Source organism: Triplophysa rosa, linkage group LG8 (genome assembly GCF_024868665.1).
Source record: "Triplophysa rosa linkage group LG8, Trosa_1v2, whole genome shotgun sequence".
Classification (NCBI taxonomy): domain Eukaryota; kingdom Metazoa; phylum Chordata; class Actinopteri; order Cypriniformes; family Nemacheilidae; genus Triplophysa; species Triplophysa rosa.
The window spans coordinates 684,749-706,620 of record NC_079897.1 but is presented as its reverse complement, the minus strand read 5'-3'; the positions used below and the strand labels follow the sequence as shown (position 1 = coordinate 706,620).

General features: G+C 38.4%; 1 protein-coding gene across 1 annotated transcript in view; it reads left to right on the top strand.

The window, feature by feature from the left end:
* The window catches only part of cdk14 (cyclin dependent kinase 14), a 106,895-nt gene that overhangs the window by 23,993 nt on the left and 61,030 nt on the right, over positions 1-21,872 (top strand). Inside the window, exons 3-5 of the mRNA XM_057339860.1 lie at positions 11,370-11,615; positions 18,081-18,175; positions 19,212-19,291. Of these exons, the coding sequence (XP_057195843.1) occupies positions 11,370-11,615; positions 18,081-18,175; positions 19,212-19,291 (421 nt within the window). The remainder of the gene's footprint in view (positions 1-11,369; positions 11,616-18,080; positions 18,176-19,211; positions 19,292-21,872) is intronic.

Below are 21,872 nucleotides of genomic sequence, written 5' to 3'. Positions count from 1 at the left end.
AGAGAGAGAGAGAGAGAGAGAGAGAGAGAGAGAGAGAGAGAGAGAGCTCTATCCAGCACGCATGGGCTGCGCGGCTGCTGCAAGCACAACCGTCTCTTGCTTCCTCAACCTCCTCCGGATTACACCATCTCATCTCACGGGGGGTCGCAGCTAACAGCCCGTCTCTTTTCTCACATGAGTCCCTAGGCTGTGGGGTCCACGCGGCGTAACACCTCACAACACTAATGTCACAGACAACCTGAAACACGCATGCTGCACATCAGCTGCGTCACAGGGAAGCTGCATGCGTCACTCTGAAAGATTCTCCCCCGGCTTTGTCCATCCCTTTTGTTTTAGTACGCTCTCCGGACTTCCAGACTTCCAAGCCAGAGATGTTTTGAGCGCGTTCGGCTGGCCTGCATGCGTTTCGGCTGCACGCGAGAGGCGCACAGGTGAGCTGTTCCTGCACACAGTGACTGCGATAAGGTAAGAGGACAGCGCGGCGAGCGTTGATTCTCATTCCCCCTTCTGCTTCCCCCTGTCTCGCTCTCTCTCTCTCATCCCAGCTTTCCCGGCGGTGCAGTGCATGCTCCGAGGATAAGCAGAAACGCTCTCCAGATGCTGCAGTCACATGCTTAATGCTGTGTTATGATGCAGAAAATGCACGCATACAAACATGCATTCGGCTTGTACATGGTCTTTGACGTCCTGTCATGTCCGGAACGGAGAATCATGGTGGTACTTGAAGCGGCCCGGGGAGTGGGGTACATAGATATGGACAGAAGACACACGTCTTGCATCTGTGGCGTGACGTGCATTTCGTCAGCTCTGATTTTGTTTTGAACGGCTGTTTGTCGTGACGTGTTTGAGTGGTGATGTGATGACTTCTGGTTCCCGGGGTGGGGGAAAGAGATGATGGAGGAAGAGGAAGCAAGCCACTCTCTCATCTCCTCCGGTGACGAGTCATATCGTCAGCTTGATCAGGATGAGCGGTGAGGATTAGAGTCGGTGTGGATAAGGGAACGGTCAGCCGATGAGCACTGATATGTGTCACTAACGCACTCTACATCAACTATAACATCAGCACAATGCACTCTGGGTAATGTCGAATAACATTCACACATACAGTAAGATTTGTAGCCGCTCTTAGCAACCCAATGACTCAACAGTAAGAGAATTTTATGTGATGTGAATTGTCTCAGAATGCCTGATGATCATGTACATCACAGCAAAAGTGTGTTTATAAATACCGAAATCTGTCTGGAGTATTATATCATTTCTAGATAGTGTTGCCTCTAAACCTAATACAATTGTATATTTGGGTAACACTTTACAATAGGGTTGTATTTGTTAACATTAGTTACAGAGGCTATCATTAACTAACAATGAACACTACTTCTACAGCATGAATTTGATCTTGGTTCATGTTCATTTCAACATGTACTAATACTGTATGTTCAAAATCAAAAGTTGTATTAGTTAACATTAGTTAATGCACTTCATAAAACGGTCAGTTCTGGTCCTTGATTCTGATTGGTTGAGCCGAGTTCTAAGCCGTTATAAAATACCCCGATTTATAACGGCTGACCGCCGCATTACATAGCCTAAATATCATTTTATTTACTTGATTTTATGAAACCTTGCTATGCATATGGAATAACCGTCTTATAAAAGCAATAAGCCCCGTGAAGTAGTGGGTTACAGTGCATTTTATAACAGCTGAGGGGGTTTTAATGACTCCGCTTCGCGTCGTGCCACAACTCCCTTAGCTGTTATAAAATGCACTGTAACCTACTGCTTCTTGGGATATTCCTTTAATAACTTTCATTAACAAAGATGAATTAATGCTGGAAAACTAGATTACTCATTGTTAGCTAATCCATTAATGTTAATGAATGCGACAATATTGTGAAGTGTACTACCCAAAATTTATTTAGCAGAATGTTTAGAAAACAAATGTATTTTCTAAAACCTTAAAACAATAGGTTTGTAAAATGGGTGGGGTTAGTGAATTCTTTGAGCCCTAAAACTACAAAACATTGAAGTGATTATTAGTTTAGCTTTGTCTTTAGATAAGTCCTGCAAACATTAAGACTAAAATAAATGTTAGAGCGGTCTAAACTGAAAACAGTTAGCAGTGACATATCCTAAAATACATCAGTGCCTTTGTTTAGTCATGTTTGTAAAAACGACTTAAATGTCCTAATTTAACTAAGGCCTAGTCCTGGTTTAAGCTAACCCCTGTCCGGGAAACCGCCCCTACATGTTTGATACAGCAAGAAAGACCACCAGCTCCAAACTAGCATAAACCACATCATCATGGACTTGATGTGGGTCTTTTAGGCAGCTTGTGATTTTGATTTGTCGTATGATGACCGTGTGTTTAATGTGTATTCTGTATGCTTTGTGATGAGGTCATAGCAGAAGTGAGGTCACGTCGTGACCAGATCCAGTCATATTAAAGATGGCTGATAACATTAGATATTTGCATAATTCATTACACAAGGGACTAAACATCTCTTTTGCGTCTCTGTTTGTTCAATGTTTTATGTAAATCTACTCATTAGTAAACTGATGTTGACCATTGCGTCTCTTTCCTAAGCAAATGTCTTCTACCGTTAACAATCTATAGTTCATGAAGTCGGTTGTTAACCACTTTCAAAAGGCCCTCAAGATCTCAGAATGAAAATGACTCTTATAATCCACGTGAGCGCTTCGGCTCCAGCTGGAGATCAACAGAATTTGTCCACATTCTTTTTTTTAGTGTCTCCTGGAAATCCGCTTGAGTTCAAGAGGTTTATTAAAGCACTGTTGGTTAAATACTGACACCCTTCAGCGGCTGTAATTGTACAGTTTATAATATCATATCATTAAGATTTAATGACTTCAGCTGTGCTGTTCTGTGTTTAATCCTTAACTTTGTTTATTCAAGAGAAGACATTCAACCTGCAGCTCACTCAACATCATTACTGTTACACTATTCATAGATTTGATCGGAATGTATATTTAGTGTTGTGCCTGTTTAATGTAAACAGACGTGATGGTGATATGATATGTGATCCATGTGAAGATTGTAAATACAGCAGAGAGTTTATAGGGATCCTAACAGCCGGCCGGAGGAATCCTGCCAATTTTGTCATTAATACCGGACAGCATCTTGTTCTTTATTGTGTAATATTGATGTGTTGCACTCTCTTTAATCACAGGAAGTGACATCACTGGATTTGTCAAGGACAATGCTGTACTGAGGGGTAACGCATTTGGCTGTACTTTATTAAACTAATACTTTTCTGTATTGAATGCATTACGTTTATGAATCAGCAGTTTTTGGATGGGGTTGGGGGGCTGGTTGGTTGTGCAGGGCAAATAGAACACCCCTCTGCTCTAAATGTTCTGTTATAAATCATTTTAAATCTTTTAATTACTTTATATCTAACATAACATCATTTTCATGTCAAATTCTTAAATGTAAATCTAAGAGACTTGTTTAATGCAGCTCGTAATGCAGAACTGTCTTTCCTGCGTCTCTGCGCGACATCCGACGGGTTTTCTCAGATCGCATCATATGTCTAGTCAGTAACAATGACAGGTGAAAACACGCACGTCCCTTCACGAGCATATCACGCTCTAATGAAGGGAAACGGGGAGTTACAAATTGCCCTCATTGTAATCCGTCAAAATGACGGACGGACGGACGGCCTTCAGATTTTCCCGTCACTAGTAAAAAAAATCTGTCAATAACAGAGAATTTTCATTTAACGCGACCTCTGGTATACACACGTACATGAAAATCTGGACCACGGCCAATCAGAGGGGGGCCCGCCCTTCACTATCTCTGATTGGTTTAGACCACGATATGGGCCTAATGTGTCTGTTGTTGAATCACAGGGAGACTTTCAGAGTCGCGGAGACTTTTTTTCTCCCTCGAACGGCTGGTCGCACCGGTGCGACCTCAGATTTTTCTTAGTCGCACCATTGAGAAATAAGGTTGCATGTGCGACCAAATTGGTCGCACTCTAGAGCCCTGCTTACATTGCATTATCCTATACATGTTGTTTCTAAGTATGTGCAATCCCCTGGGATCCAACCCACGACCTTGGCGTCGTTAGTGCCATGTGTAGTCCGTGTGTGTGTGTGTGTGTGTGTGTGTGTGTGTGTGTCTCTATGTCTATGTGTGTTAGTACGTGTGCATATTGTGTGTGTGGAGTGTTTTGTATGTGGGTATGTCTGTCTTCTGTGTTTCAACCTTTTCTTGTTTTTGCAGGTACAACTTTAATTATTTTGCTTATGGTCAATATGTCTCATGTACAGCTGCTTTGTAACAATGAAAATTGTAAAAGCGCTATATAAATAAAGTTGAGTTGAGTTGAGTAGTGCCAGCTCTAACCACTGAGCTACAGGAAAGCTGAAGCTCAAGCATTGTCATTAGTGTCTTTTGCAGTATACTGTACTTTACATTTTGGCACTTTATCTAGGTCATGTGGACGTTATTTGCACACAGTACAATTAAACTGTGCTACTGTTCACAGTATGCATACTAGTTTGAGTAGTGTAGTGAAACATCACAAGAACTAATGGTTTTTCAAGCAATATTGTATGTCAAACTCAATCTTCTTCTTTTAATAACACAGTTCCGTCGTCTTAGAAATGCCTCTCTCATATTGTGTGAGACTCAGTCCTTCACTGTCCGATGATTCATTTATTGTTTGGATATGAGAGCTTGGCCAATGTCTGCCAAATTGGCATCAGACGATACCAAAAGTAAAACATCGTGACATGAAAACAGCTTCTTCCCTCAGGCCATCTACCTCTTGAACAGTTCAATGATTTTTACCCACCAATTAATAATTAATAATAATTATATCCTCCAGATAATACACTATCTATTTTATATACAACTTTTTCTGTCAATTATATTTCATTCTGCTGTATATAGCACATACCTTGTACTACAATAGTTGATTCTTATTTTGTAATTCTTCTTCATTCTTTCTTATGTTTATTTATTCTTATGTTTATTGTATTGTATTTCTTCATTTTTCTATACCCATAGGCCCTTATTTAAATCCTCTGTGTACTGTATTCTATTTTGTTATGGTCTCTGTGTACTGTTGTTGCTGTTTCTGTGTTCTGGATGCTTCTGTCACCAAAACAAATTCCTTGTATGTGCAAACACACTTGGCAATATAGCTCTTTCTGATTCTGACATGCGTTGCACAGCTTCCAAAGTATACTCAACCACGGACAAGTGCAAATTACGTGTTTAGTAGGGCTGGGCAAAAAATCGATTAATCGTTTTTTTAAACAGATCAATTCAATATCGATTCTCAAAAGCTGTGAATCGATTTTTTTTCTTTCATATTTACGCAAGCACTGAACATTCATTAACGTGAATGTTATTGCTACTACTATCCACCAGATGTCACTTTTCTTTTTACAACGGGTGGATGTTACAACAGGGAGTATCCTTCATTCATTGCTTCATTAACATGGGATGCGGGGGGTGTGTCATCGAATTTAACATCACCTTCATATAAAAGGCAGCGGTTCACATGATTGCAGCCTCTATTTACAGCTATTTTTGTGAAATTTTGTTTGTTATACTGCATCTTACATTTAAAATAACTGTGTTCTGTTTCAATATACCCAAGTGTTTTAAAGTTTAATATACAGGTTTGTGGCTCTTCGTTTCATTTTTTAATTCACCATTGTAATGTGATATGTACTGATCTTTTTTAGAAATATCTATTGGATTTGTATTAAATCTATACCCAGATAGCAAGCAACCATTGAATCAATGTTAAAAAATTGTTAATTTGTCAATGTTAATCGCGTTGAATCAATATCACTTTTGCACCTGCAATTTATGTTGAAAAAATGTTGAAATTTCAACAAATCACCATTATATTAACTCTTGTATTTTAATGTTAGGTTTTCTTTAACTGGTCATGTTTAAAAGTAAACTTTTCGAAACATCTCTTTCTCTGTCAATGTATAAGTGTTCTTATTAAAGCACTACTGTAAACATTGAAAGTGGTAAAAGAGTTGCCTGATCACAATAATGGTGATTTGTTTAAACTTCTAAAAAATGTCTACATTAATTGCAGGTGCAAAAGTGATATTGATTCAATGCAATTAACATTGACAAATCAACTATTTTTAACATTGATTCAATGGTTGCTTTCTATCTGGGTAATCATTGACTCGAATCGAGAATCGAATCGAATCGAGAGCTTGTGAATCGGAATCGAATCGGAACATCAGAATCAATACCCAGCCCTAGTGTTTAGTTCCTCTAATTTAAAAAAGAAATCATAGCTTTTAGGCCATTTCAGAAAAAAACACACAGTAAACATTGAGAGACATAAATCAAATATTGGCTGTGCTGTGTCCCCAACATTGATCAAACGTCTGTACGTGTTGTTTGGTTTGTCTGGCGGTAATGTTTGTTATAGAAGTATTGTTTGAATGTATTCCAGTGAACAGACTGTGATGGATTGTTTCTCAGCTGTAGGTGTTTTGGCCTTTTGCTGGAGTCAATATCATCCGTTTTGGAGTAATGTTCCTGACAGCCGTCCCTGCACTATGCCGACGGCTACAAGTTCTGACGTGACAAACAACATCGCCGTACATCACACTTCAATACAAGACTTTTTCACATTACAATGTTTTCTGTTGAAATAAATGACAGCTTGGCATGTGCTTCATGAAAAATCCATCGTGTCAGCAAAACAGTACTGGTTCACTTCAGTCACATGTGTGAATGTTATTTTATTAGATATCAAAATATCAGTTTTCTGAGGCTGTAAAGCAACTGTTGTCAGTTTTCACAGGCGTCTGACACTGACTGCGTTTCCATGGACATCAGCAATCTAATTATTTGCCTTATTCTGAATAAACAATTTTGTGATTAAGGTTTTTACATGAGTTGCTTTAAGAATATACCGTTCATGTTCCCAGTACAAAGATCGATTATACGGCATGCGTCATTTTACGTCCCCACGCGACACTATCCAACGTTCCCTCCAGAACGCCATTCCTGCTCTCACGGCCAACAACGCACTTCATAATATCAATTTCTTTAAGAATTGTTAACATTATCCTCGTTTCCTTTTCGGAAAACAAACTTTGAAGCCATGCTCTTTTGTTTGCCGTCAACCGGTTGACCGCTGCCGTGTGTGTATACTGTTGCAAAGTGCCGCGAAAAGTCCTACACGCCGGTAATAATGCGATTAAGATGTGTACATGTCTATGCTGCCCTTCGATAATGCGACTAAAATAGGAATTCTCCACACGATTTGTGTTTACTACGATTATGACTTTAGACGGATTAAGGTCCTCAAAAAGCTCTGTTTACATGGTACATTCTTAATCAGAGTATTGTTTTAATCGTGTCGATATCGTAATATCGTTGACCATGTTAACGTATTCAGAGTAAACACGCCATCAACAGCATGGTTTTTTAAACATTTGACACCCACAAAAACTTTCTGACTTATTTTTAATTAAATTTTAAATTATTTTCTTACTTAAATTTTAATTCTGTTTAATGTAATTCTTGTGCCAACAAAGTAAAAGACATAAGATTTTAACATTTTAATAACTAATGCAATGATCATTTTTTGGTAACACTTTATTTTATGGTGTCCTTGTTACACTTGTTACATGTATTTACTTAGTATTTACTATATATTATGCATAATTACATGTAAATAACCCTGAACCAAACCCTAATCCTAACCCTATAGTAAGTACTGTACATGTAGTTAATTTTTATTACTCAGTAATTAAATGTATAATTACACTGTAACACGGGCACTGTAAAATAAAGTGTGACCCATTTTTTTTTGTCAGGGATGCACCGAATGTTCATCAACAGAAAATATTCGGCCGAAAATAGCAAAAAAAAAGACGTGTGATGCGATACGATCACACGATGAAATGTTTTGTGAAGAGCACAGTAATTTAGCCCACACTTGTTTTGCTCAATTTTATTTTAAGTTATATTTTCTTATGTTGAAAAGCAAGACAACATTTAAAAAGCACATTTTGACCAATCAGTTTATGAAATAGTGAATAAATTGGCTAAATAAATAGAAGAAATACAAAAAGCCATGTCGGCCTTCAGCCAAGTGTTTCATTTTTATTCGGCTTCGGCCAAGAATTTTCATTTCGGTGCATCCCTAATTTTTGTGTCCAGATGCTTTTCGGGGGTCTTGTATATTCTTTAGAGTTGAGCACATTTTACTATGTAGTCCTGTTGGAAATGTCACGTAGAGCTTAGGAAGAGAAAGCAGTCTTTGTGTTTTGTTTGTTATTGTGAGAAATAAGTGGAGCTCAGACAGCAGACAGGACGTTTGGGTTTAATGGAGCTCGTTCTTGTGGTTTCCATTAAGCTCTTTGAAATATATGAAATATAGAGTATGTTGTGTAAGATGCTGTAAATCTCTCGCTGTGTAAACTGTAAGGTAAATGTTATTTCTGTCCTGGGATCGGGCTAATAGTTTCCCCTGCTACCTATCATTTAGAATAAACAGACATCATTAATATATCAATGAGTGTCTGATGAATGAATACTGCGATTCTCAAACGGATGGTTCTGCTTCTACACAGTTTATTATAATGCTGTTTCTTATGATTATGATGCATTGGGCTTCATGGTCAGGTCTGAAAAATATTGAATGTATGTATGTAAGGAGCGTAAAAGATGTTTTATGGTATTGGTATGTGTACTTTGTGGATAGATGTGAAAAGTGTTTGTGTATGTGGACCTCACTGTGGTGATGTGGTTGTCAAGCTGTTGATATGGTTGCTAAGGTTTTTTAAGTGGTAAAGTAATAAGAGTCTGTTCTCTGAGTCTCGCAGGACTTTAGAAAGACCATTTTAGAAGATGTCATCAGCGCTTGTCCAGAGGCACTTCATGTTTCAGCTCTTTCTTTCTTTTTTAATTTCACATGTATAATTAAGTCTTGAAAACATTCCTTTGACATTTCTACTCGGTTGTAAATTTTCTGCTGGTGGCATTTGTGTAATGTAAAAAAACTGAAACAGGAAGTGCTTCTGGACCGGCGTTCTTTAGGGGGGAATTAGATGTGACAAATCATCTTTTATTGGAAAATTAAACATTTGATCAAACTTTGATAGTGGTCTAATATTTTTAAGCAACAGAGAAGATATGTGATGAAGATTAGTTTTCCAGTTCTTTACCAGGAACAGAGTGGTTTTTATTCACAAAGTGTTTTTATTGTCTCTAAATCGTTTTTAAGCCCATGATAATGCAGATCCTGTTTTAAAAATGAAAAATCACATTTTACTGTTGTTCTATTATTAACAGATTTGGATATATTCCGAGCTTGTTTATTATTGTACTCTAAGTGAAAAGGACCGATCGCTTAGCAGAAGTAAAATCACATGCATGAACTATATGAGCAAATCTTTCTCCATCCCATAATGCTCCGTGTCAGTCTAATGTTATCAGATCCACATCATAAAGGAGTCATTTTTTACATTCTCTCGCCATGCAGTTGTGCGTCTGCTGTGATGTTCTGTGCGCTGCACCATCTGCGATTTTACTTGACAAATCTGATGATGGAAGTGATCTTGACACGCGTCTTTAAGCTCATAAACAACTGACAGTGATTGAGGCTCAATTAGAGCTCATTGTGTCTCGAGCAGAGCTGGAACAATAAACCAGACGAACATTTACATCTTATTCACCACTGACAGCAGTGTGGGCGGAGTCTGTCTGAGAGGAGGAGAATGATGTGGGATGGCTGTGGTTTCAGAGGTGAATCAGCCGCTGTCTGAAAATCACAAAAATCTACAATTCTGTCATCATTTATTATTTAGTCTATCTTTGGTGGAACACAAAAGAAGATATTTTGAGAAATGTCTCAGTGGTTTTGTGTTCATATAACGGAAGTCAATGGGCTTCAGTGTTGCAACATTCTTCAAAATATCTTCTGTTGAATATAGAAGAAGAAACTCGAGTAAATAATGACAGAATGTTCATTTCCGAGTGAACTGTCCCTTTAATATTGATGATGCAATCATAATGAGATGAGTTTCTTAACCATCTTATGAAAGCTGTTAACCCTATAAGGTCAGTATGTACCGTGTGTCATTTGTGAAGTCTGTCTTTAGAGCCGATAGAGAAGTTTGTGGTGTTCAGTGTCATGATATAAACAAAGATTCTGAGAGGCGACTTCTCTGCTTCTGCATGTCAGAACTCTTTCCTGGCTGTGAATGAACTTGTTTCTCTTTGATAAGACTCTGAGAGTGTATTTACTTGATCAGGATCATTTCGTTTTCTTCAGTAACGGGGAATCCTCGTCTCGGGTTAGCATCTGTTTTGCAGTAAGGTGACACTGTATATTATGGTAATGAGAGAGAGGCGGTTCAAGAGTTGTGCTGGAGTTCCTCCGCTCTCTCAGTAAATGTTTAATGCGAGGGGGCCGTGACCAACACGACACGCTCGCTGAGCTCTTTGTGCACGCTGACCGTCCCCACAGCAATGGAGTGGCCGGTAGGCACCAGCTGTTTTCATTCATTCATGAGTGTGTGTGTGTGATGTACGGTGGGCTGTAATGAAGGTGCTGGTGATGATCGACCGTGTTTGAACAGATGAAAGTTTCATCAACGTGTGTGTGTGCAGGAATTCACTTTGAAGGAAAGTGTTGGTGCATGTGTGTGAATGAGGTTTAGAGTTTTTTCCACAGCTAACGTCATTCATCATCAGTGTTTTGACGTCTTGTTTAGCTGTAAAATAATCTAAAACACCTGTAAACAACCTACATTTTCTTCAAGCTAAATTGTGTAAAGTTGTAGAACATTGTTTTGCTGTCGTGCAGTTCTCCTTAGATTTATGCTTAAGCCTTGTACGATGTTCACTTTTTAATGACTTAGTCAGTGTTCACGGTCTGGTGGATACACAGTATTATTCGTTTTTTTTAATCATTAGCCGTAAAACGTATATTAAAATAAATTGCAGATGTTTAGTTTATTCCAATTACAAATGTCACGGCATATATGAGTTATGTTCACTGTTAACAGGTCATTACCCTCTTAAATCACGTTTATAATAAGAAGTTGTTTCCTTTTTGTAAAAAGTACTATAAAAGAAACAAATCTATGATGCAGGTGAAAAAAATGTGTTTATCATGAACAAATATAAATGTCTGAGGTTGAAAAAATGAACTGCATCACATATGTTTTTTGTTAACGTTGAAAACAGAGAAAGTTCGTCATTGGGCTTAAAGAAATAAACCCAAAATAGATGTATATTCTCTGAAAGCAATACTTTGTGTCTAAAGCAGGGTTTCATGGACGTTAAGATCTAGAAGTTACTGATTTATTTAGTCTGAGACTCTCTCTCCTTTACCTTCCGTCAGATATGTGTCACAAAGATGTCCACTCGCAGCTGCCAGGGATCCGACTCGGTCATCAAGCCCCTGGACACAATCCCTGAAGACAGAAAGGTACGAGTACAGCGGACGCAGAGCGGCTTCGATCCCTTTGAGAAACCGGCGAGTCAGGTGAAGCGCGTTCACTCGGAGAATAATGCCTGTATCAACTCCAAAAGTTCCTCCGCTGGGAAAGAGTCTCCTAAACTCCGCCGTCACTCCAGCCCCAGTTCTGTAAGTCCCATGTGTTTATTCTCGCTTTCATCTCATCTGCGCTCATGAGCGGACCATTTATTGACTTCTGAGAAATCTGCTGGGTTTTGTCTGGTCAGTTCTTCACTTCAAGATAAGCGCAAAGGTTTCTTTCTTCATAGTTGTTCTTTAATTGTAAATGTATTGCTTTTCATTCTTCACAGTTTAGTAATACCTATAATCATTTCATTCACGTTATATTCCAATTTTGGAAACGTGTTTTTTATTATTATTAGGCCATATTATTTAGTATTTTCAAACATGTGATTGTTGCTTCAGTGAGCAAATCTCTTTAATATCTCAATTATTTCTCCCGTACATCAATTCAATAAAATGGAGAGCAAATGGAAACTTTTGCTTGAGTCACGATAGCGATAAGCTCATTTTGTTGATGATTGATTTCTAAATCTGTGTTTTTGGTGATAGTTGGTGCAAGGTTTTAGTTCCACAGTTTGTTTGTTTATTTGTTAAATATCGGTCTGTTCTGTTATCGGAAGACTTTGTGCTTTTAGAAATAACGCTTTCTCTCTGTTGTTGTCTATGGCATGACTCTACGTGACTTAAGGCTTAAGACCAAACCAAACTTTGGGAAATCCACCGACTGGTTTTATTTCAACACGTGTAGTTGTGTAGCACGTCTTTAACACTACACACGTTTTACCTGTGAGAGAAGGTGAAGGGTTTGTTCAGAAGCACATTTGAAAAATGAATGAGCGTAAGGCCAGAACGAATGATCTGTGAGAGCGAGTATGACCTCTTTTCTTTAATACCCGTCTCATTATCCCACCTGTTCTCCACAGAGCCCTTGCACTCCTCACACCTCACTCACCCTATCAGGATAATAAAATCCCCGCTAGGGTAACGTTTGTGACATCTGAAATAGTGCAGCACCTCGGATGTGCGGTGATGGCTGGTTGCTAGGAGATGTCTGGTGTTGATGATAAAAGGGTTTGCGGTTACAGACGGTTATCCGGGAAGCGTCCGGTGATCTTTTGTGCCAATTTCAATGAGTGACTCCATGTAGCCCATCGGTCTCAGCTTACAAACACCATTACTGAAGAAGTGCAGTTTCAGGAAAAAACCCTGACGCAATTTCTGTTGTTCTTTTAAGTGCTTTCGTTGCATTTCTGATTGTAGTGGTTGATCTATAATATAGAGTATATAGTTACAGTATATATACTATAGTTTATACAGTAGATACAGTACAGTGGATTTTAAGTAGAATAAAGAAAACATTGTTTTATTGTGGTAAAAGTATAGTAGTAACCTTATGTTCATGTAGTTTGATTATCAGTTGTATGAGCTTAGATTGACAGTGAAACATGAACACCAGAAATGATGAACTTCCACGGAGAGAAGAATGTGTGAGACTCAGTTTAGTTATTGTTTTAGGAAGGAGCTTTTCAAGTGACAGCGTTCCTTAAAGCAACAGTTCACCCAAAAATAAACATGACTTATAACTGAAATAAACTGTCTTCATTTACTCACCCTCAATCTGTATACATTTCTTTGTTCTGATGAACACAGAGAAAGATATTTGGAAGAATGCAGTTGTAGGCAAACGAACCAAAACAGCAAACTAAAATATTAGTGCAAAAAATAAAAGGCCTACGGACACATAACGAAACCTTTTTTTCTCGGGATCAGACAGCAAAAATAGCCTATAATGTGAGTATTTTCTTATGATAAATTAAATTCATAAATTTATAAAAAATAAATTCATTGAACAAAATTCAATGGTAGCAATATTTTAAAACAAGAATGTAAAATAAATTGTAAATAAACTAATAAATAAAATACAGCAAATTGAAGCACTTAAAATATATCAGTGGAAATAATTAGGGCCGAAACGATTCCTCGAGTAACTTGAGTAATTCGAATGCAAAAAATCAGCCTCGTTTAATCCATTTAACTACAGTACACACGGAGCACTGCGTTTCCCCACGGACCGTTATTACTGACGCACAGCCCGCTAAACTCAAGTCTCACGCATTCACCGCGAGACACACGCATTTGAGTCTGTTCACACGCTCACACGTGTTTCTCATGCTGATAAATAACTGATAGCTTATTGAAATGGTGAACTGCTATTTTACTTAGTTTTAGTCTATTTTGCGAGTGAAACTTGTTTTCCGGCTGCATTAAATTTGTCTGCGTCTGCGCTGAATGAGGACATGAACACATGAACTTCATCTCCAGAGTTGCTCTGAGAGTTTATTTCACGAACATGTTATTGTTTGAGTGAAGAAACAGACATACTAAAAAATAAGCGTCTTCCGACAACCTGCCAAAATAAAAGTCATAGGCTATATATTACTATTTAATAGTAAAAAAAGAAACTAAAACTAATTTATATAACTAAATGCATCATGCATAAGCTGAAGTTAGTTGTTTCCTTTGAAATTATTCTTTCTATTTTTATTCATNGAGTCCATCAAACTAGATGCGGACTTGTGGATGCCGAATCCTGTTATTTACACATGTCATCTGTCTGTTCTGCACGTCTGAGTGAATGAACTGCACAGTTTAACGTGCTACACGCGTGATGCTCATGAATTTGTCTGCGTCTGCGCTGAATGAGGACATGAACACATGAACTTCACCTCCAGAGTTGCTCTGAGAGTTTATTTCACGAACATGTTATTGTTTGAGTGAAGAAACAGACATACTAAAAAATAAGCGTCTTCCAACAACCTGCCAAAATAAAAGTCATAGGCTATATATTACTATTTAATAGTAAAAAAGAAACAAACTAATTTATGATAAACTAAATGCATCATAGCATAAGCTGAAGTTAGTTGTTTACCTTTGAAATTATTTTCTATTTCTATTTTTATTCATGTTTCTTATTTATATATTTGTATTATATTGCATTTTGAATGTAATATGGCAGGAATGTACTAAATGGGTTTAGTTTTCACAGATATTAATGTATGCAATTTCAGCAATAAAACTTTTAATTGTTTCTAAAAAGGAAACAAATTAGTTGTTTCTCATTTTAAGAGACCTGTCTTATTTTCTCTTGTATATTTAGTATTGCTTTTTAATAAAGAAAAAGTACTTATTATCCGAATACCTGATTAACGATGGAAAAATCAGTAGAATACTGATTAGTAAAAGAATCTGATAGCTGCAGCCCTAGGCAAATACAATTCCACCTGAGACAACCATTTGACTACTACTGGCACACATTTAAACAGCTTCAGCACAGGTCTAACAAAGCATTAAGTGTAAATATTATGAGAAGTTATCTGGGAATGGGAAGCTATTGCACCACAAGTATTCTCCCCCACCGCCCCACCCAAAAGTGAATAAGCAGTCCTGGCATGTTGGTGAATAACAGTAAGCAATGGTTAATGTTTACCATGATTATAATTCTGTGTCCTGCAAACCTAATACTCTCAACTCAACTTTATTTATATAGCGCTTTTACAATTTTCATTGTTACAAAGCAGCTGTACATGAGACACATTGACTACAAGCAAAACAATCAAAGTTGTACCTGCAAAAACAAGAAAAGGTTGAAAACACAGAAGACAGACACACCCACACACAAAACACTCCACACACACAACACGCACACGCACCAACACACACACACACAGACACACACACACACACACACACACACGTACGTACACAGACAAGTACGCACACACACACACGCTCAGTGAGAGCACACATTTAGGATAAAGGAGAGAGAAGCACAGGTCAAATATAACAGATAATAAATTCCTATATGCAATATTAATTAAGTAAAACTTTAAGATTCTAAAGCAGCCCCCCCGGTCAGGCAGATAGTGCAAAAACAGTATGCAAACGGTGGCGAGGAACCCAAAACTCTAATCGAGAAAAAAAACCTCAGGAGAACCCAGGCCCAACCAGGGGATTCCAGTTCCCCTCTGGCAAAAGCTGCTGCCTCTGCACAAGCTCCAGAGAACTTGCACAACAAGGCTAAATAAAATAAATAAACTTAATAATAAAATAAATTATAGTTTAAGATTATCATTAATAATCTAATAGCATTTGAAATTTTGTGGTGAAGACATGTCAAGAGACCGCGTCCTTCTTTATCCAGCTCTATCATCTCAGCTCTTGTCAGGTCCCCACTTCCCATTCTCCGCTCTACCATCAGGTCAGGCCATGAACTGCATCCTGCTCGCTGTGGTAACCTTGGAACAATGAGACAAGACTGGCTGAGAGTAGAGTACTGTTCTGTACTCTTTGATGCAACAAGTACATCAGTTGTGTTTTTGGTTCCGGTTGATCTAACTAATGCAGCCTAAACCCTCTGAAGATTTATATTATGGAAGAGTAGTGTATGCAAGATTAAAAAGATGCGTCTTTAGTCTAGATTTAAACTGACAGAGTGTGTCTGCCTCCCGGACAGTGCAGGGAAGACTATTCCAAAGTTTAGGCGCTAGATAGGAAAAGGATCTACCACCTGCACTTGATTTTGAAATTCTAGGTATTACCAACTGACAGGACGCCTGAGAGCGTAATGCACGTGAAGGACTGTAATACAAAAGGAGTTCATTCAAGTACTGAGGAGCTAAACCATGTAAGGCTTTATAGGTAATAAGCAAGATTTTAAAGTTAACGCGATGCTTTATAGGTAACCAGTGCAAGGTTGACAGAACCGGGCTAATATGTTCATACTTTTTTGTACGTGTAAGAACTCGAGCTGCCGCGTTTTGGACCAATTGGAGTTTTTGTAATAAGCCTGCAGGGCAACCACCTAACAGTGCATTACAGTAATCTAGTCTTGATGTCATGAATGCATGAATTAACTTCTCTGCATCTGCGATTGACAGCATATGACGTAGTTTAGATATATTCTTAAGATGGAAAAACGCAATTTTACAGGTGTTGGCGACGTGGCTCTCAAATGACAGATTACTATCGAATAGAACGCCAAGATTCTTTGCTGACGACGAGGGTTTTATGGAACATCCGTCAATAGTTAAACAGTATTCTTGGTTGTTACTTATAGCAGTTTTCGGTCCAATAAGTAACACTTCCGTTTTGTCCGAGTTCAGTAATAAAAAGTTGTTACTCATCCAGTTTTTTATATCGACTATGCATTCCATTATTCGATGGAACTGCTGTGTTTCATGAGGCTTCGAGGAAATATAAAGTTGAGTATCATCAGCAGCATAACCAGGCAAAACACCACAACAATATAGACCATTAACATAACTCGCCTCAGTTTTTCCTTCGTTTTCCGTGTCTCTGCCATATCATGCCCTTCTTCATAAAGACGGGCGCACCGGTTTCATGGAGAACACGGAGATCAGTTTTCCCAACAATAAGGCCAAACTTATGTTCCTGCGACATTCCAAAACACTAAATGAAAAAAAACCACTAAACACTCGAACATGAATGCCAAGCGCTTTGTCCTGTGATCCTTTATACCCTGAAATACCCGGATGGTCCACTACTTCCGCCGAGATTCGGATGGACACTTCTCTATCCCATGATGCCACGGGAGCTGAGCAACGGTCAAATTTCAAAAGTAAATCAAATAAATACAGCGGAAAACTTTAAGGCGGAAGTCCGTTTTTAATGTAAGTGCCAATAAATGAATTTCTCGTGTCTAAATGATGTTTTTATAAACACTCAAGTTTAGGTTGTTGTGAATACATCATAGGTCAAAGAACATATGGGTCACATGACCATAAAACATGGAGGATACAGTATGTCCCAGAAATAATAATACTCCCACTCATACTATATAGAAAGTAGTGTTTTAACGACCGATAGGTAGATACTTATTCACATTCAGAACGAACTGTCACAGTGTGCCATTTCAGACGCAGCCAAAGATACTTCAGGCAATGTGACGCTGTCTGCAGACGCGCTATCGCAAGTAATTCCAAGTGCGCGGTCCTCAAAGTCAGTTCATACACAATAAAACACCTTTTATACAGACACGCAGTTTAAAGAGTTCTCGTTAGCCGGCTGTAAAAGCGCTGCTACTCAGAGAAACATCACAGCTTTTCTTACTCTTTCACTGTATATGAGGAAATAATTGAAAAATGAAATATAAATATCATCTCGCTGTGACTGATGACGAGCGCAGGAGAATGTTGATTCTGTGTAAATCCCGTATCTGACCTCTGACCTCACATCTGCTCCTGACCAACACATGTGTTTCTATAGCAGCACAGCTGCCTGCGGGTGAAATGTGTTTTTAATAAATGGTCTGATGATGACAATCCGCCTAATAAAGAGACATCACTGACAGAAACCTGCTGGAAAAAAACACTTCAGATGTATTTGCAGTTTCATTTGGTTATGTTCAGATAATCATGGGAATATGTTCCAGTTTCTAAGCATTATTCAAATATGAATACAAAGATAAAGCATTCATTATTTTATTGAATAAAACAGTTTCTAAAAATAATAAATGTCATGGAGTAAGAAATGTTCATCTCTTTGTTACAGCCCACGAGCCCAAAGTTTGGAAAGGCGGATTCATATGAGAAGTTGGAAAAGCTTGGAGAGGGATCCTACGCTACGGTTTATAAAGGAAAGAGCAAGTGAGTTTATCTGCTTCTCATAGTAACACACATTTATATTTCCAAATATTACATTATTAAGTAAAGATTGGGAGCATGAAACATTTTGTCATATTGTTGCCATTGTTTTTCCTTCAAGTCTACGAACACACATACGCTTCTTATAAATCAAACTGTGCAAAATAAAATCCAACACAGCGTGAAATGAATTGTGCATTATTGCCGTAATGTTCATGGTATAGATGTGTACGAGACGTTTGATTGGTGGAGTTCATTTATTTAAGGTTCTGCTCGTGTGTTGAGTCTCACTTCATTGACTCAAAGTCAACATGAGCTCATAATTGAGTCTGTTCACGTTCACACACACGCCATTTCAAACATAAAAGCTCCAGAAATGACAACAAGCCTGAAATCATGAGAAACACAAGTCCTCTGACACGAAACGCTGATGTGATTCTAACACGCTGTTTGAGAGCTCGAGAATATGATATATAAAGGAGAATATATCATTATTTAGTGCTGTGACAAAATTTGTTATTGCTTTTGCCGACTAAAAGTGCAAATGGATGTCATGTTGTGGAGAATTGTCATGGATAATTCAAGAAGATCTGTGAGCCCGTCTGGAATCATGATAAAGAACTGTTATGATTTTAATCTGCTTATGTTGCTGTTCCATTCATTTGATAAAACAGTCCTCGGATATCAATACTTAACCCTTTGATGATTTCATGACCTATAGTTTGTGAAGATGAATACCTCTTGGACAATAGAAAACATGGAATTGTAGACATTTGTAACCAAAAACACGTCCGGCCTGCCATGTAAAATGGTTTAGTAAATAGAAGAATGAGACATTGGTGTGTTTCTCTGGAGCTTTTTGTCGTTCTGGAGCAACCATCCGTCCACCTGTCATATAGACAGAACTTTGTGATGTATTTGTTTATCCTGATTTCTCTCAAATTATTAGTGCTGTTGATTTGATTCACTCTGCTTTTTTCCATGTGGTTCAGTCATGTAATCAAAGGCAATAACATGTTCATCTGGCTGTTGTTTGAAGGGTGAACGGGAAACTGGTGGCGCTGAAAGTCATCCGTCTCCAAGAAGAGGAAGGAACGCCTTTCACTGCCATCAGAGAGAGTGAGCAGATCAGACCACGCCTCACTGTTTATATGTTGTGTTTTCAAACGTTCAGATTGAGTGTTTGGAACATTGAAATCTATACCTAAAAGACTGGAAAAGTATCAGTGTCACGTGACCTATACATAGCAAAATGTAAAATCTGTGTAACTCCTGACAGATGAAAGTGTAAAGTGTAGATCTCTGCAGCGTCGCTCACCTTCAGCCGTGCATTTTAATTGCGGCGAGAGAGCGACGGCACCTTTCTGATCCGGCTGATTCAGGGCTCTCGTCCTCAGCATGCAGATGAGAAAAACACTTTGAAAGTCGAAGTAATTCAGCGATTGCTGGAGATGTTCGAGGCAGCAGAACGTGTGTGGAATGACTGCAGGATAGAGGAGGAGAAAGTCAACGCATTGACACTTCCAGTGTGAAAATCCTGTCCGCATTTAAAACATCACAGAAGATTCTCTGAGATTGCCCTCTTCTGGACAGAGCCGTTTCCTGCTAACGGCCTAGAAAAGCTGATGTTCCACTCCGGTCAATCTCAGAAACATAAACCTGATTCATTCATTATTTATACAGTGACAAGAAAATGAACAGGACAGAAAAATCGAGAAATGCAGTAGTTAGTCATTGAGTGGGTTTATATGCCCAGTCTTACTCTGATTATTCTTAATAAGCTGATAACGTGTGAAACGGTTTTCTTTTATCGGGGAAAGCTCATAAGCGGCGTCAGCAAAACCCGCTTGGCAGAGGTGTTTTTTTGCCCATTACTCAGATTTCGCGCTGCATGTAAACGCCTTGACCGGCTTTCTCTCAGTTTTCTTTATGTGCGCATATAGTAAAAGTCCCAAACTGAAGTAATGGTAAAATAACACACAAAAGTCCGCTCTGGAATCATGCAGTTGATGTAGAAATGTCAAAATGAAGAACTATTGTTGCATATTCAGGTACTGCGGACACCAGAAGAGATATAAAAATACAGCTTCTGACAGTTTTCCTGCTGCATTTTTAATTACGTATCAGACTATCGACGGTGACGTCACTGCACGCGAGAAACCCGGCAAGTCTCAAACATTTTCTGCGTAACTGGTTTATTGATGTGCATGTAAACAAGTAAAACAGCAGATTTTTGATAGATATCTGTTTATTTTGTGCAAGTATATTGTTTGAGTATTTACAGAAAGTACATTTTTCCATGTTGATAGTGAAAGTGGACAGTTTGTCAGATATAGTGACCCATACCCAAAATGTGACCTCTGCATTTAACCCATCCAGAGAGTAGTGGACACACGCACACCCGGAGCAGTGGGCAGCTATCTCTGCAGCGCTCAGAGAGCAAGTGGGGGTAAGATGCCTTGGACCTCAGTAGTTACCCGCCGGCCCTGAGAATCCAACCGGCAACCTTCTGGTCACGAGTCCCACTCTCTAACCGTTAGGCCACGACTGCCCATATCGGTCGTGATCACATCAGATACGCGTGTCTGTAGCTTTAAAGTAAAGTCAGTTATTGGGCGAGTACATAAAAAACCTGATTCACAAGAGTAAGATTATAATAATGATTTATAAGAAATCAGAATGTACTGCAGCTCTTGTGTTTGTGTTGAACGCAGTTTTTCTTTTAACATTTAATCACAATTTTCCACAGCCTCGCAAATCTGTTTGTTATTTATCATCAAACACGTGCTTAAAATGTCACCCGCTCTGTGCTTGTAGTAAATTAAAAGATCGTGAGTGTTTTTCGTTTCTTATTTATATATTTGTATTATATTGCATTTTGAATGTAATATGGCAATGTACTAAATGGGTTTAGTTTTCACAGATATTAATGTATGCAATTTCAGCAATAAATATTCTTAATTTTTCTAAAAAGGAAACAAATTAGTTGTTCATTTTAAGAGACCTGTCTTATTTTCTCTTGTATATTTAGTATTGCTTTTTAATAAAGAAAAAGTAGTTATTATCTGAATACCCAATTAACCGATGGAAAAATCAGTAGAATACTTGATTAGTAAAAGAATTGATAGCTGCAGCCCTATAAATAATCAAGCAGGCGGCTTTAAAGCCGAAAGAAAACTCTGAGGTCAGAACGCAAAAAATAGGAATAAATAAATATATTCAATACATCGTATTAACGAATAAATAAAATATAAAGCAGCAACTAAACACCACAACAATATAGACCATTAACATAACTCGCCTCAGTTTTTCCTTCGTTTTCCGTGTCTCTGCCATATCATGCCCTTCTTCATAAAGACGGGCGCACCGGTTTCATGGAGAACACGGAGATCAGTTTTCCCAACAATAAGGCCAAACTTATGTTCCTGCGACATTCCAAAACACTAAATGAAAAAAAACCACTAAACACTCGAACATGAATGCCAAGCGCTTTGTCCTGTGATCCTTTATACCCTGAAATACCCGGATGGTCCACTACTTCCGCCGAGATTCGGATGGACACTTCTCTTTCCCATGATGCCACGGGAGCTGAGCAACGGTCATATTTCAAAAGTAAATCAAATAAATACAGCGGAAAACTTTTAGGCGGATGTCCGTTTTTAATGTAAGTGCCAATAAATGAATTTCTCGTGTCTAAATG